This window comes from Cydia fagiglandana, chromosome 9 (assembly GCF_963556715.1).
Source record: "Cydia fagiglandana chromosome 9, ilCydFagi1.1, whole genome shotgun sequence".
Taxonomy (NCBI): Eukaryota; Metazoa; Arthropoda; class Insecta; order Lepidoptera; family Tortricidae; genus Cydia; species Cydia fagiglandana.
The window spans coordinates 4,956,161-4,970,467 of NC_085940.1; the positions used below are offsets into that span (position 1 = coordinate 4,956,161).

A 14,307-nucleotide genomic window follows, 5' to 3' on the forward strand; every position below is an offset into this window, starting at 1 on the left:
AAGTGACTTGCAAACATATTACAAATTTCGGAATCATTACTAGCTATTACGTTTCCAATGGACATACTAGAAGGAATATAAGAACTGTTCCTAGGCTGTTTTCGTGAGTTTTTGACAAAAGACCAAAATTTCTTGGGGTTAGAATGTAAATCACTTTCTATAGATGACGTATAACGCGAGTAGTCGTTATTTATTTTAGTTTTGACCCGACTACGTAGCAACTGAAATTCTAAAAAGTCACGAGGATTGTTTGTTTTTTTGTATCTTAGTCGACATTTATTTTTTTCTTTTATCATACTGATAAGGACAGAACTAAACCAGGATGGGTACAGATAGTTACGAGGTTTTGACTTGGGGATTGTAATTTCTATAACCTTATTTAAAATTTTATAGAAAGCTGAAACCATGTCGTCCACCGTACTACACGAGGCAAACTCCAGATTCCAGTCAATAGAACGCAACTTCTCATTAACAATGTAATAGTCTGCTTTTTTAAAATTATACGTACCAAATTGTTTAGGCTTACTGATTCTCTTTACACTATTGTTATTTTTTATTACAATATCAAGCGCCGGATGATGCCCGTCAAGTTTACAAAGGACATCTACAGACTTGCTGACTATAGGGCCTACAAAATTACTTAAAACTAGGTCTAAAATTCTAGAGCTATCATTTAAAACAGGATTTAATTGAAACATGCTATTCAATGACATAAAATCAAATAAAGAATTTGCCGCCCCATTATTACATACTGAAGGATTTAAAAAACAACCATTTGAGTCGGGAGACCATTTGATAGCCCCTAAGTTAAAATCACCAATAATTAAAATCTTTTCCTCACAAGAATCCATTCTATCACTTAAGTTTTCAATAGTACATTGTGTATTAAGGGCGGGAAATAAGAAATTACGAACGAGTGTCAATTTTAAGCCCGACGCGAAGCGAGGGCTTAAAATGTTCACGAGTTCGGAATTTCTTTACCGCCCGTGGCACACACAATGTTTTTCATCACACTTGTAAGGAAAAAAAGGAGAATTAATAAAAACAAACTTCTGTATAAAACACTTTTCCGCCCTAGGGCGAAAATTTCAATTTCCCGCCCGCAAGCCCTACGTGTAAATAAGTGTTTTTCATCACACTTGCTCGGAAAAGATTTTTTCCGCCCTAGGGCGAAAATTTCAATTTCCCGCCCGCAAGCCCTACGTGTAAATACATCTTTTCCGAGCAAGTGTGATGAAAAGTATTTTTCGTACTTTGAGGTAGTGGAATTAGGCGGCATATAAATAGTACCTATAATAAAGGTCAAATTTGTATACTTATCGCGGACTTCAACCCATAAGTCTTCATGTTCTCCTTCCCAATTGCACAGTCTTGTAGAAAATAATTTATTTGAAACCGCTATGAGGCAGCCGCCGCCATCTCTTTTACCAGATCTTTCGTACTGTCTGTCACGGCGATAAATAGAGTATCTTGGGTCTAAAAGCTCTGCGTCGCCTATTCCATTATGCAACCACGTTTCAGTCATTACAATAATATCGTAGTTGGACGACAACGATGCTAGTTTCAGTTCTTGCAGTTTAGTACGTACTCCTCTCATGTTTTGATAGTACACTGTGAATTTTGATTAATAAAAACGCGGACTAGTACAAAAATAATCCTACCGCGCTACAGACGCGCTACGTCAGCATATGTTTTGATGTGAAGTTTAGGAGATTCATCAGTTTTACGGACGAATATCTTGCCGTTGCGAGTCCATACATTTTTATACGATTTTTCCCGAGCTGCAGCGCGGACTGCCGCGTGAAGTTTTTTTGCAGTCGGTGCCAGGTGTTCTGAGATGTAGACAGGCGTTTTTGTACCTCCGATGCCGAGATGGCTCGAGTTGAGCTTATCTTTGTCGTTGCTCTTGTTGAACTTAATAACAGCTGCAAGTAGTTGATCTCTTTGGAGCGCAGACCGTAGTTTGACAATGACTGCCCTGGGTCTCGTACTGGACGCATCAACTTTTGCCACTCTCTTACACAACTGAACATCGGATTCCTGAAGTGGTAGTTGAACAACCCTGCCAATCTGAACGACGGTGTTAACTAAATTCTCCTTGTCGTGCTCCGGGAGGCATGAAATCTCTACGTTACATTCTCGCGAGTGTTGTTCCGCCAAATTGAGCCTTGCGGACAAATCACTGACAGTTGCCTTCAGCTCGGAATTCTCTTTTTTAAGAAAAGTTAATTCGTCTTCAAAGGTTTCTAACTTATTTTTTATGTCATCACTCACTTCATCCATCTTCGTCGACAACGGTTCAATTTTTGAGGATAAGAGTGCACGCATTTTGGCTAATAAGTTCTTTTCTAGCGAGTCGTACCATCCTGGAAGCTCGTCCGATGAACTCGCGCCGGTCTCGCTGGCGTCGACGGCCCCACTGTTGTCATTATTTGTTGTGACTTTATTCTTGTTTCTATGAGTAACATTAGTATCGTCGGGCTTACGGCAGGGTGTATTCGAGTTATCGCCTTTCGGTCTCGAGCATTTGCAAGCCGGACAGATCCAGGTTTTTTTAACCGTCGCGGTCATTTTTTTATATTGTTCTAGTGAAAGGCCAACACAGTCATACTTGTAGTCACGGGCACAATTCGCAATTGAACATTTCAGAGAATTGTGTGCATACAAATCCTCACCACAACATTCGCAGCGCCTAGCCATGGTTAATTTTTTACACTGTTTATAACGCCTTGGTACCACGATAACACACTTTGCGGGCGAGATCCGGTCGTCGATAACGCGCGCAGCCCGGGCGCGCGATACACAAGCGATACCGTATTAGCTCGGGTGGTTGCTTGGTACGGAGGCGAGAGATAACGATGCAGGCGGGTAGGAACGCGAGCGTTAACACTGCTTCTGCTTCTTATTATTGACCGGAACACTGCCCAGTCCTGCAATCCTGCTACTGTATATCAATTATAAGCTAAATAACTTCACGAAAACGCCACTTATAGCTCTAAACCACCACTTCAAACAACAATATAAATTAAAAACACGGAGCGGAATAATATTAGTGTTACTTGCCCCGGCGCGCGGGTAGTGGTGTCTATCTATGTATCATGTAGGCAGTTATGGCAGTTTAATTAGATGATGCAGGACAGCTCCGTACATTTTAACGGCAGCTAGATAATTAAGATTTCGATGGAAAGAATAGTTGTTCACTGTGTGTGGGCGTGTTACTGTTATGTTATATCTTATTGTTTTCAGGGACCCTTGCGGATACACTTCGACCCATAGGGATCTTTGGTGCAATTACCCCCTAGAAAAGATCCGTCAACTACTCAAGAGCTTTTCCCACCATATCCATGTGTCAGATGATGGAGCTCATGGGTAGCGTTTTGAAGTCCTTTGCTTCCAGATATCCTGCTCTAAGGAAGGAGAGGGAGTATGTTACCTTCCCGCTCGCCGCCGGCGCCGTTGGTGACGACGGTGATCTGGTGGCCGGCCACCACCAGCCCGCTGCCGCCCGCGCTGTACGAGATGCCGTGACCTGTATAGATAATTTTATCATTATCATCCATTATCAACACGTTTCCCTACCAACGTACGTATTTACGCTGGAATATTAGTTTATTATTATATTTTGCTGTCACTGAACTGTCAAACGTCTATTTTTGATAACTAGGGTTACCGCATAACTTAGACTATCATCGTCATCATCATCTCAGCCATAAGATGTCCACTGCTCAACATAGGCCTCCCCCTTGGACTTCCATATGTACCCACAAGATGGACAGACGACCTTATTAAGGTCGCCGGAAGACGCTGGATGCGGATCGCTTCCAACCGGTACGTATGGAACTTAAACTATATCACAGAATAAATAATAGCACTAGGTACCAGAAAATTCACTCTCTAACGACAGATATGACCGCAAGGTGGCGCAAGCGCGAGCTGGCGTCCTTTCCGTAGCGGTGCGCGGCAACTACTACTGCTAGACACTAAAATTGGTGTAGGCCGCATGTACTTGTAGCGACACGACGGAATCGCGCAACGAAAAAATGAAAATGAAAATGAAAAATTATTTATTGCCATCAGTGGTTGCGACTTCCTTTTAGGTGAGTGAACCTGTATCAGGGTGCCTCGCTCCTCCATAACTAAACAATGCAATTAGCCACGCCTGACTATATTCATCAAGAAACAATCAATGAATGTTACGTACCTGGCGAGCCTGGCGCGCTCTGGCTGACGCCGCTGCGGCCGGAGAACAGGTACTGCGCCGCCTGCGATCCGGAGTTGTTCAACCGCTGCGACCCGCTCTGTAAACAAACATGATTGTATTTGATCAACTAATTATTATATTTAATATTATACTATGCTTCATTGCTTAAGGTCTGTTGGAGCCAGATGGGATCTACAATAGCTCTGATTATTTTTAGCCTCTAGCCCCCTTGGCTGCCAAAGACATCAACTGACGCGCGCGGCCCAGCCCGATATCTACCTCGTACATCCCAACAATGTCCACATAAACCGCGAGATAGGAACAGCTTTCCATGACCAATCGCCTCCCGGGCGAAAACTCGTATAGTGGTTAACGACTATGTATGATGAACCCTAGTGGACGTCAACTGCCGCTTTGTTATTATTATTATCATAAAAAGGTAAAGTGCATATTTTTTACATGTTCATGTGACCAGCTGACGTTCTTTCCACAGCGATACAACCGGCTGACGATATTTTTTTATTCACAATAGCATCTAAACTATCATCTGACAAAGTATCAGCCGGGAGGCGATGACTGACGATATATGCTCCTGGCCCGCGGTCTAACAATGACGTTACGCACGATGGGCGGTGGCGTTCAAAGAGTTAAATACCTAGGTGAAATGTAGATGCGCGTGAAGTGATGAAGTGTGTACCTGGTCGTGGTCCTCGGTGGTGAAGAGGTCGGGGGTGGGCTCGCGGGAGAGCTCCTCGGGCGTCACCAGCCCCGACACGCCCACCTGCGACGGCGACGTGGGCGCGCTCCTGCACAGGGACACAGTTAGAGCTAGTTATACACGGTCATTCATAAATTATAAATAAATAATATTATAGGGGCATTCTTACACAAATTGACTAAGTCCCACGGTAAGCTCAAGGAAGCATGTGTTGTGGGTACTCAGACAACGGTATATATAATATACAAATACTTAAATACATAGAAAACATCCATGACTCAGGAACAAATAAATGCCCTTACCGGGATTCGAACCCAGGACCATTGGCTTCATAGTCAGGATCACTACCCACTAGGCCAGACCAGTCGTAGAAAGACCCGACTTGGGTACACAGTGGGTAAAGCTTATAAGTTACATTTCACAAATCTAAAGCAGCAAGTGGTATTTTAGTTGTATTTTTTCTTCTTGTTTACAACATTTGTAATCTCCGTGTCCTATTTTAGAGATAGGTACCCCCAATTTTAAAATGATTCGAACGATACGAGCGAATAAGTCCAAAATTATAGGCAACAAACACAAAAAAGTGTTTTTTTGGTATTGTTGTTCCTACTTTCTTTAGTGATCTGTCTATTCTAAAAATTTAATTTATCAATACTATGTTGGTTCTAAATAATTTATGTTAAATTACTGAATGCTAAGTGTATAAATGTTGTTCCAATTTAATGTACATTACTAAATACATGAGTTCTAAATTCGATATAGACAAAATAATAACTAAATATACAGTAGATTAGTTCTAAGTAGGATCTAATCAGAAAATATGATGTACAATAGAATGATCTAGAAATCTTGTATAAAATAGTACCCACTAGACAATGTTTACTCCCCAACTTCTTACCCCCACTGGACGGATGTCAGTATTGTGATGATATTCGATTTGTACACCAACTTCTATGGAAATAATAAAAACTTTGATATTTTGGAAGTACGAATTTAAAACCTAACAGATATTAAAAAATCGTAGCTATATCGTATTTAGGTCGCAATTTCGAAAATTCCTAACGATGCACGCACCACTTCTACCAAGTCACATTTATGTTCGTTAAGCCATTTCTCTTTTTGAATTGTAAGTAAAGCAGCCAGAGATTTGTTGCTTTTGGTCACTTTTAAATTACCGTGGACGTCGAAGTTACCAACCACAGTAAACTAAAAGCCACAGGATACATTCTCTTACATATATGTCCCCTGGTTTATAGCGACGTTAAAACCTGCTGCGGTCGTAGTGTAGACGTCCACGGCAAAATATAAAAGCGCCAATGAAGTGACAGTACAACTACACAGTTAACTGGCTATTAGTAGACCTATATCCCTTGGACATACGGTCCACGTTCGTCGCTCGTACCTGGAGGAGAGGCCGAAGGGCGCGCGGAACTGCACGCCGCGAGGCCGGCGAGGCCGGAAGGCAAGCTCGATGAGCTTGCCCTCGCTCTGCGGGTCGATGCGCCAGAAGCTGCCCTTGCCCGGCTCCTCCTGGCTGCGCGGTACTTTTATAAAGTATCTGCAAGGGAATATCAAATGTGAATGCACGAGGTTATAGTCGAACAGAAGACTACACACTACATAAAACAATCATGAAATGCAAAAAAGGCACTTTGCGTGCAAAGCATCCAGCCAGGATTAGTCCAGTTATACAAGGAAACCGGCGAGGAGTTAGTCTGCCTGAACAAGAGCAGTCTAAAGGATGAGCGCTTGGTGACCTGGCGATACAAAGTCCTCGCTCGTATACCATTGAGTAACTAATTGCAACTTATGTAAGAAATAATATATCATTTGACATTTACCAGCTGCTATTTGGCGAAGGAAAATATCGTGAGAAAACCAATCTAGGCTTAGTTTCTCCTTCGCGCTCTAAAGTAAGAAGACAGTTGCTTTCGTAAAATCCATTACCCGTGTCATTTCTGTGAACCAAAAGCCGCCCCAGAACTCTATTAAAATACATATAGAAAAGCGCTAAAATTCATTTATTTATTTATGTTTTGGAGATCCAACAGCTATCTATACAGAGTCTCTATATTTAGTCTACATAATTAAAAATCTGATAGAATCATTCCATCATATCCATAACTACTAAGGGTGTACGAACCTGTTAAGTGATAAGTTGTGACGTATAGAATTCTGCCAGCCTTTATCGGCCGTGCGATAGTAGGGATAATGCTTCGTTATATAGCTGTAGATCCCGCTAAGCGTGAGCTGTTTGTCCGGCGCCGAGGCGACGGCCTGGACGATGAGCTGCGCGTAGCTGTAGGGCGGCTTGGCGTCGTCCCGGTGGTCGCGCTCGCGGTGGTCGCGGTCGCGCTCGCGCACGTCGCGGCTGCTGTAGCCAGAGTCCGACACGGCGGAGGCCTGGAATTACGTGTTTACGTTAATAAATTAAAATATTTCAAAGGGAAACATCGCTAGGTTGTGATTTAGCGCCAGTATGAAGATAACCTTATGACATGACTAAATACTTTGAGAATTTGGCAACTGAACTCGTTATGCGATAATACACATCTGCATTCTGCGTTACGTCCGTAACTGAAGTCAGAATAAAGAGATTCATACTTGATAGTATCTGTCATATATACCAATATTGCCATACTCTAACTACACTTACGGGCTACTGTTGTGTTAGTTCTAGATACTTACAGCAGTGCCGTTGGAGGTGGGTCGTTGCGCGAGGTCGGCGTAGTGCTGCGCGACGAGGCCGAGGTCCGCGTGCCGCCGGCCCGAGGAGCCCGCGCCGCGTGGGGATGTCGGACAACTGTTCGCTGCCTTGTTGTGTTCACTTACAGCAGTGCCGTTGGAGGTGGGTCGTTGCGCGAGGTCGGCATAGTGCTGCGCGACGAGGCCGAGGTCCGCGTGCCGCCGGCCCGAGGAGCCCACGCCACGGGGGGATGTCGGACAACTGTTCGCTGCCTTGTTGACACTTACAGTAGTGCCGTTGGAGGTGGGTCGTTGCGCGAGGTCGGCGTAGTGCTGCGCGACGAGGCCGAGGTCCGCGTGCCGCCGGCCTGAGGAGCCGGCGCCGCGGGGGGATGTCGGACAACTGTTCGCTGCGCTTATTGTGCCTGAAAGATAACAGAAACATAAGAATTATGCATGAGCTAGTTAGTGGTGGTAAAACTAATTCTCAACAACACACAGCCAAGAATTAGAGTCTAAGCAGAAGGTTAAACTTTGGTGGCGGTGGGCCTGAATCGTCCACCGCACTCTACTATAGTTAGTTTTTTTAGCATTACAAAGAGTTTTAGGTAAACTACAGTTTACTACATTGTTTACCTTTTTTCTAATGCTAAAAAAACGAACTATAGCGACTGTAAAGTGTAAAGCTCTATGTATTATCGCTCCGTATGTGATGGGCTGAAGGGCTCATTTAGACGATGCGAGAACTCGTATGCGAGTTTCATTACATTGCGGTTTTTGATCTGTCGGTTGAATTGGACGTAAACAACAGTCCGCAATGTAACTAAAATCGCAAGCGAGTTCGCACGCCATCTAAATCAGCCCTAAGCTGCCCCCCGCCGCTCTCCTCCACCAGCGACTGGAACTCCAGCCGGATGTTCGTGCCTCGTGGAGACTAATTCTTGGCTGTGTGAACTGTAAAGCTCTATGTATTATCGCTCCGTATGTGATGGGGTTGACACTGACCAGTGGGAGAGGGCGCGGGGCTGCGGCCGTCGTTGTCGACGGGGATGGTGATGCGCAGCGGCGGCAGCGGCGGCCCCGAGCTGCCCCCCGCCCCGCCGCCGCTCTCCTCCACCAGCGACTGGAACTCCAGCCGGATGTTCGTGGAAGGGAAGCGTAGCGTGCATCTGGAATCAATATGGGTCTATATTAATGTCTAGTTAGGAATGGTCCACTGTGGAACAGACCAATATAACCATATCTATGACTGCGCACCTCATTCCTCTTCTTTCCTTACAAATTTCACTTACAGCAGCATGACAAATACGAAGGTTTCCGAGAAAATACGAAGGAAAACAATTATGCACTACGTCTGTAGTAATTTATAAGTATTATGTCTGTTAAGGCCGATTTTTTATTCTGTGTTATATACTCGTAATTGGATTACACTGAAATTAAAGCGAGCATTCCCGCGGGCGTCGACAAAAGTCATGGCACTTTAAATGCCTATTTTTTATAATCTCATTCATCATTAAACGGCGTCTCTTATTCAGAGACGCACTTTGTTTTTTTAACTCTGTATGACCCAATTACGCGAGTTTCATTTCAGCCTTATCCTTCATATTAAAGCGAGGAAAGGGGTCACTTTAACTAGGTAGTCGAAACTTGCCTAACATTTTGCAGTCCAGATTTTGCAAATAATATTCGCGTATTCACTGTTTATGTGAAGAAAGTAAACGCCTACGCTCCATACTATAAAATAAAAATCTAGAACCACATCGACATTTTACAAAACGATTGCATATCACCGTAATTTAAAACTTGGCATCGCAAGTACTGCCTGTTCTGGGGTTGCCCTATTATTACGTATTTCCAGCATGTGCAGGCAACGCAACGCTCAGTTGGCAGCGGCCGCGACCAACTCCATCGGAGCGAAACACCGCGATAACTTGCCAAATTTGTTTACGTGTGCCACTTGACAGATTAAATTCGTTGGAAGTAAACAAAAAGTTCAGTGTAGGTGTGCCGTTTTCTTATGTAGGTACATAAGTACATAGTTACATAAACTTTGAATACTGAACTAACTATTGTTCTTCGGAATTATGCTGTCTATTTTTTCACAATAATGCGAGTCCTAATCTTTTCGATATCGAGAGAAAAACAATGACAATATATTAATTAAACAAACCATAATAATAAATAAATGTCGAGTTATCTGTGACTGTATACAACTAATTGAGTAAAGTACTCGGAAGGGGAAGAACTGGACTAATGTTATCAAATCTGTCAAACCTTCTTTAAAACAAGGGTAATTATTCAATTCAATCATGTAGGCAGCTCATAAATATAATACCAAACTGTACATATACATTATAAATCCCTACGAATGGCGCCCAACACGGGGCCACTGGGGCCGGTCCGCAATTCACTCATGTCACTGACGAGCAAAAACACTATCGATCACCGCACGACCTACAGCGGTTCCGTGAAATACCATTTAATAGCCGCACTGCAGGATTCAATAAAAGACCAGCATAATACGCGCGAACACACACAAACGCGGTATTGTGTTGAATAGCAAGTGGCGTTGTGGGAACACTCAAGCCGTGCGTAGTTAAATGTAATGTGTTTAAGTGTGCAACCCAGAGAAGCGGCAATTTTCTGGCTGCAAACTGATTAGATTGTTATTTTAACATCTTCGTCATTTGTTGAAAACAACTTTTACATAGAATTTATATCATAGAAGGCTTTTCTAAAACTTGGAGTTGAGTCGGAGTCCTTACTTTGGCACTTTCAGTTGTTCCAGAACATCTCGACGTGACAACGTAAGTAGAGTCTGTGCAGAAAGAGAAGAGTCGTGGAATGTATGGATGGGGCCCAATACATTCCACGACTCTTCTCTTTCCGAACAGACTCTATATAGTTCTGAATTCTGAAAGGGTACAGAAAGCAGCCTGCACTGAGAGAAAAGTATAACAAAAACACACTTAGTATTACAAAAATAAACTTAATCCGGGGACAAGGAGAGTCAACTAATAGGAACAAATTGACTTTTGCAATTTCTATTAGTTCTTGCAATTTCTATTATCTGTTTGTTGAAATTAGATTTAGGATTACTGAGCTGTTTGTAGAAATAAATTAACTTTACAGAAACAGTGAAACGTCTATAATTATTACTAAACTTCATTTTTTCCCCCAGTACAGAACTGTTTTTTAATTCCTGGTTTAGTTTACTAATGATTTTTCTCTCAGTGTGCTGGTAATATTGGTTACACAGTATTATAATCATTTCTACATTTAGATAAACAATGAATTGTGATTAAATAAGCGCCTGAAACGTATACAAGTTTGTCACAGTACCAAACACCTAAGCATTTCCAGAAACAGTATGTAACGCCACCGTAATCCACATAATTAGCGCGTCATTCTATCCCACAAGCCCATGCACAGCCATATTGGCCGCAGCCGTCCTGAATAGCCTGAATAGTCGCAATGCAAGTGGGCGACGTGCATCCCGCATTTCCCACGTAAGCACGCCTCAGACGGCGCAGAGATCGGGTCAACTACGAGAGCTGAATTCAATCTTTGCAGTGTGGACATTCTCACCGGTGAACACTAAACGGACATTTTCAGGAAAAGTTGTACCATTTACTTTTTTCGAAAAATCGTCAAATTTTGGTACTTGGAATCACGAGTACTATCGATTTAAATAAAAAGAAAAGTGTCCGAAACAAGTTGTCAAGTTTTGTGACGGATTTTCACATATATTTTGTATAGATCGTCACAAAAGCGACGCCTAAAATTTGAATGAAACAATGGAGATACTTTTTTTAAATCAAAAGTCCTTGTGATACTGAGTTAAAATAACCTATGCCTATAAACATTAGTAGGTAATTTTTTGTAATGGTTACAAATGGTTGATACTGGTTTCAAGTTGCACTTTTACTGGATTCTTAGAAGCGAGAACCAGCTAAGCGATGTGAAGAGTCTCCTGAGAAAACCGCTAGGAGTGTTCGAATGAAAAGAGGAAACTGATTGCGTTCCTTTCAAAGAAGATATTTTATAGGAGTCCAATGATTCAGAGCGAAGGCATTGATCAATGCCAGTAACTAGAACTAGATGGCTCATTTTATATTTTAACGTTCTAGTATTTTGTACTACTCTCCTGAGTATTTATACTTGTTCTTGAAAGTACCAAACTTGCAAGCAAGTAGGCAAGTACATACACTCATGGACAAATTTAGAGAAACGTAAAGAAAAAGTTTCAATTACTAATTTTGAAATTACTTTAGGTGTTGTAATCCAGTAATCAAACCTTTTTTGCGTTCCTCTAAATTTAGCCCATGAGTATATGTATTCTTTCTACCTTTACGTAGCGAACAAAAATAACTATTCAAAAACAAGTTCTTTCATAACATTAAAGTTACTTTTTGACTGTACAAAATATTTTTGGCGATTCGTTCTCGACTCTTCCAAATACAAGTTGTAAACACGGACCGAGTTACATTGACATCATGAATGGAAGAAGCCTCGTAATGTTTCCGATTGCTAACCAAACTTATATTTGTATAGCTCTTTATTTCTAAAATTCGAAAACAACTTTTCGTCTTTTATTATTTCGTGTTCTAAATTTGGATGGTAATAAATAGAAATTGCGAAAACGAATACTCCAAAAATGCTTTATTCACCATAGGCCTAGCAACAAGCTCTTTCGAATAATTTCGGAATACTCAAGACATTTCCGAAAATAAAGTGTCTAATTTGTTGGATGATAAGAATTATCCTTGGTAACATTTTCAAAGCAAATTAAACCCAAAAGATATTTATACGGGGCGTCTTCTCGGAGCCATTTTGTTTTACTACGTATCTTATCTTATCTTTTTATGTCGTTCCCAGATCTGTACACGTTTTGATTTAAATCTGTGCCAAGTATTGATTTCTTCGTACAACGAACGATATAAATCTGACTTCGCACATCGATACATTCAGAATTTTCTTATCTTTCGAAGATTCTTTATTGCACATTTAATTAGGAGACTAACGTTAAGTTAACTTTATGTTCTGACGAGAACCTTATTGAAGTGTATATTTCGTTTTTTTTAGCATTAGAAAGAAGTTCCAAGAAGGTAAGCGATCTTGACATGTCTTTTAATTGAAAAACGCTTTTTAAAAATCAAAAACTATTACTTAGGAAAGCAGAAGAATATAAATGATCGTATTAGATTCATAATTGTTACATATTTGCCGTAACTTATTTTAAAAATGAGTTTTTCGATTAAAAGACACATCAAGATTGTTTACCTTATTTCTAATGCTAAAAAAACAAACTATAGGTATGTAAATATGGTGGAATTCCACCCGTCCAATTTCACATTTTGCTTAGTGAGACGCGATGCACAATACACATTCGACCAAGAAATTGGACAGGTGGAATACCAACCTTAGAATAGGTAGATTACTAAAGGTGAGAAATAAAGAATATTTGTATTGTATTGTAATACTCTATTTTGGGTCACCTCAGGAAAAGATACAACGTAAGGAAACAATTGATTAAATATAGATACAGACAACAGGCGGGTTAAGCGGTAATAAGTAGGTAATTAATTAATTACACATGTATTTTCGCGTATAATATTCTTGTAACTGAACTATAAAAATAACCAGCTAGCATCACATGTCATCAGTTCAGGCTAGAAGCGGACCAAGCTAACTCTGCGTGGCATTAAATGCAAATTTTGCAATGACAAAGTGTGATAATGTCATCATTAATGTCAATTTCTTATGAAAATATGACGGACGGTTTGCTCTCGTCAATTAGGTGCAAATTTAGCTTAGACCGACTTTACCGTAATCGAATTTACCGTGTCTGTACAAACGTAAAAGGGCCATATAATTTCACCATTCAACCACATCCTCCAGATCTCCACGATTTCTCCGCTCTCAACGGATAAACAGCTCGATCCGCATAATTGCTCCATATAAAGGTCCCTATTCATTCCCGTCCACCCCATTCCCGGCACCGACAGTCCGGTCCATCATCAATGAACGCTTCCGGCTTGACAGCGAATGGGATTCCTAAATCACATGCCGTCTCAGCGGGATGCGGGACACCACAATCTATGTACAGAAGGCCTACCGTGAAAATCGAAATTTCGTTATCTGCCTCTCTATCGCTCTTGTATATTAGAGTGATTGAGAGGCAGATAACGAAATTTCGATCTTCGTTTTTCGCGGTAGTTATTCAGGGTGGAATTGGAGAGGTTATCTGAAATCCCTTTCCCTAAGTTTATAATTATATTTGAGCTATCAACCAAATGCCTAAATTATAAATAATGTAAGGATCAATAAACCTTGAAGTTCAGTTTTACGTTTAGCCTGTAAGTGAAGTTTTAATTAAGTTATGTTTTGTTATTTTCTATTCAGATTTTACCCTGTTGAGGAAGATTCAATAACATGAGAGGGCTGTGGCATTTTCATTATACAATTACATCTAATTGGTGAACAACAATTTTTATTTATTTTGTTATGTAGGAATAACTGTAAGCGACATTTTTTCACGAAATTTTGATTGAATTGATTACAGACCACCAACCGATTTCTGCACAGCTCTATTTGTAGGTATAATTAATTTCACGAAGTTATAATACAGAAATAAATAAATTCCGACGTGGCTTTGCCGTCAAAAGTTAATAAAGCATTTCATTTGCGAAATCGCAATTGG

General features: G+C 41.1%; 1 protein-coding gene and 1 long non-coding RNA gene across 2 annotated transcripts in view; one reads left to right on the forward strand and one right to left on the reverse strand.

The window, feature by feature from the left end:
* The window catches only part of LOC134667223 (uncharacterized), a 470,671-nt gene that overhangs the window by 419,881 nt on the left and 36,483 nt on the right, over positions 1 to 14,307 (forward strand). The window lies entirely within an intron of this gene.
* LOC134667216 (forkhead box protein K1) overlaps positions 1 to 14,307 on the reverse strand; it is a 63,007-nt gene that overhangs the window by 6,356 nt on the left and 42,344 nt on the right. Inside the window, exons 2-8 of the mRNA XM_063524544.1 lie at positions 8,610 to 8,773; positions 7,893 to 8,029; positions 7,063 to 7,322; positions 6,322 to 6,477; positions 4,899 to 5,007; positions 4,202 to 4,298; positions 3,434 to 3,529 (exon numbers count right to left, since the gene is read on the reverse strand). Of these exons, the coding sequence (XP_063380614.1) occupies positions 3,434 to 3,529; positions 4,202 to 4,298; positions 4,899 to 5,007; positions 6,322 to 6,477; positions 7,063 to 7,322; positions 7,893 to 8,029; positions 8,610 to 8,773 (1,019 nt within the window). The remainder of the gene's footprint in view (positions 1 to 3,433; positions 3,530 to 4,201; positions 4,299 to 4,898; positions 5,008 to 6,321; positions 6,478 to 7,062; positions 7,323 to 7,892; positions 8,030 to 8,609; positions 8,774 to 14,307) is intronic.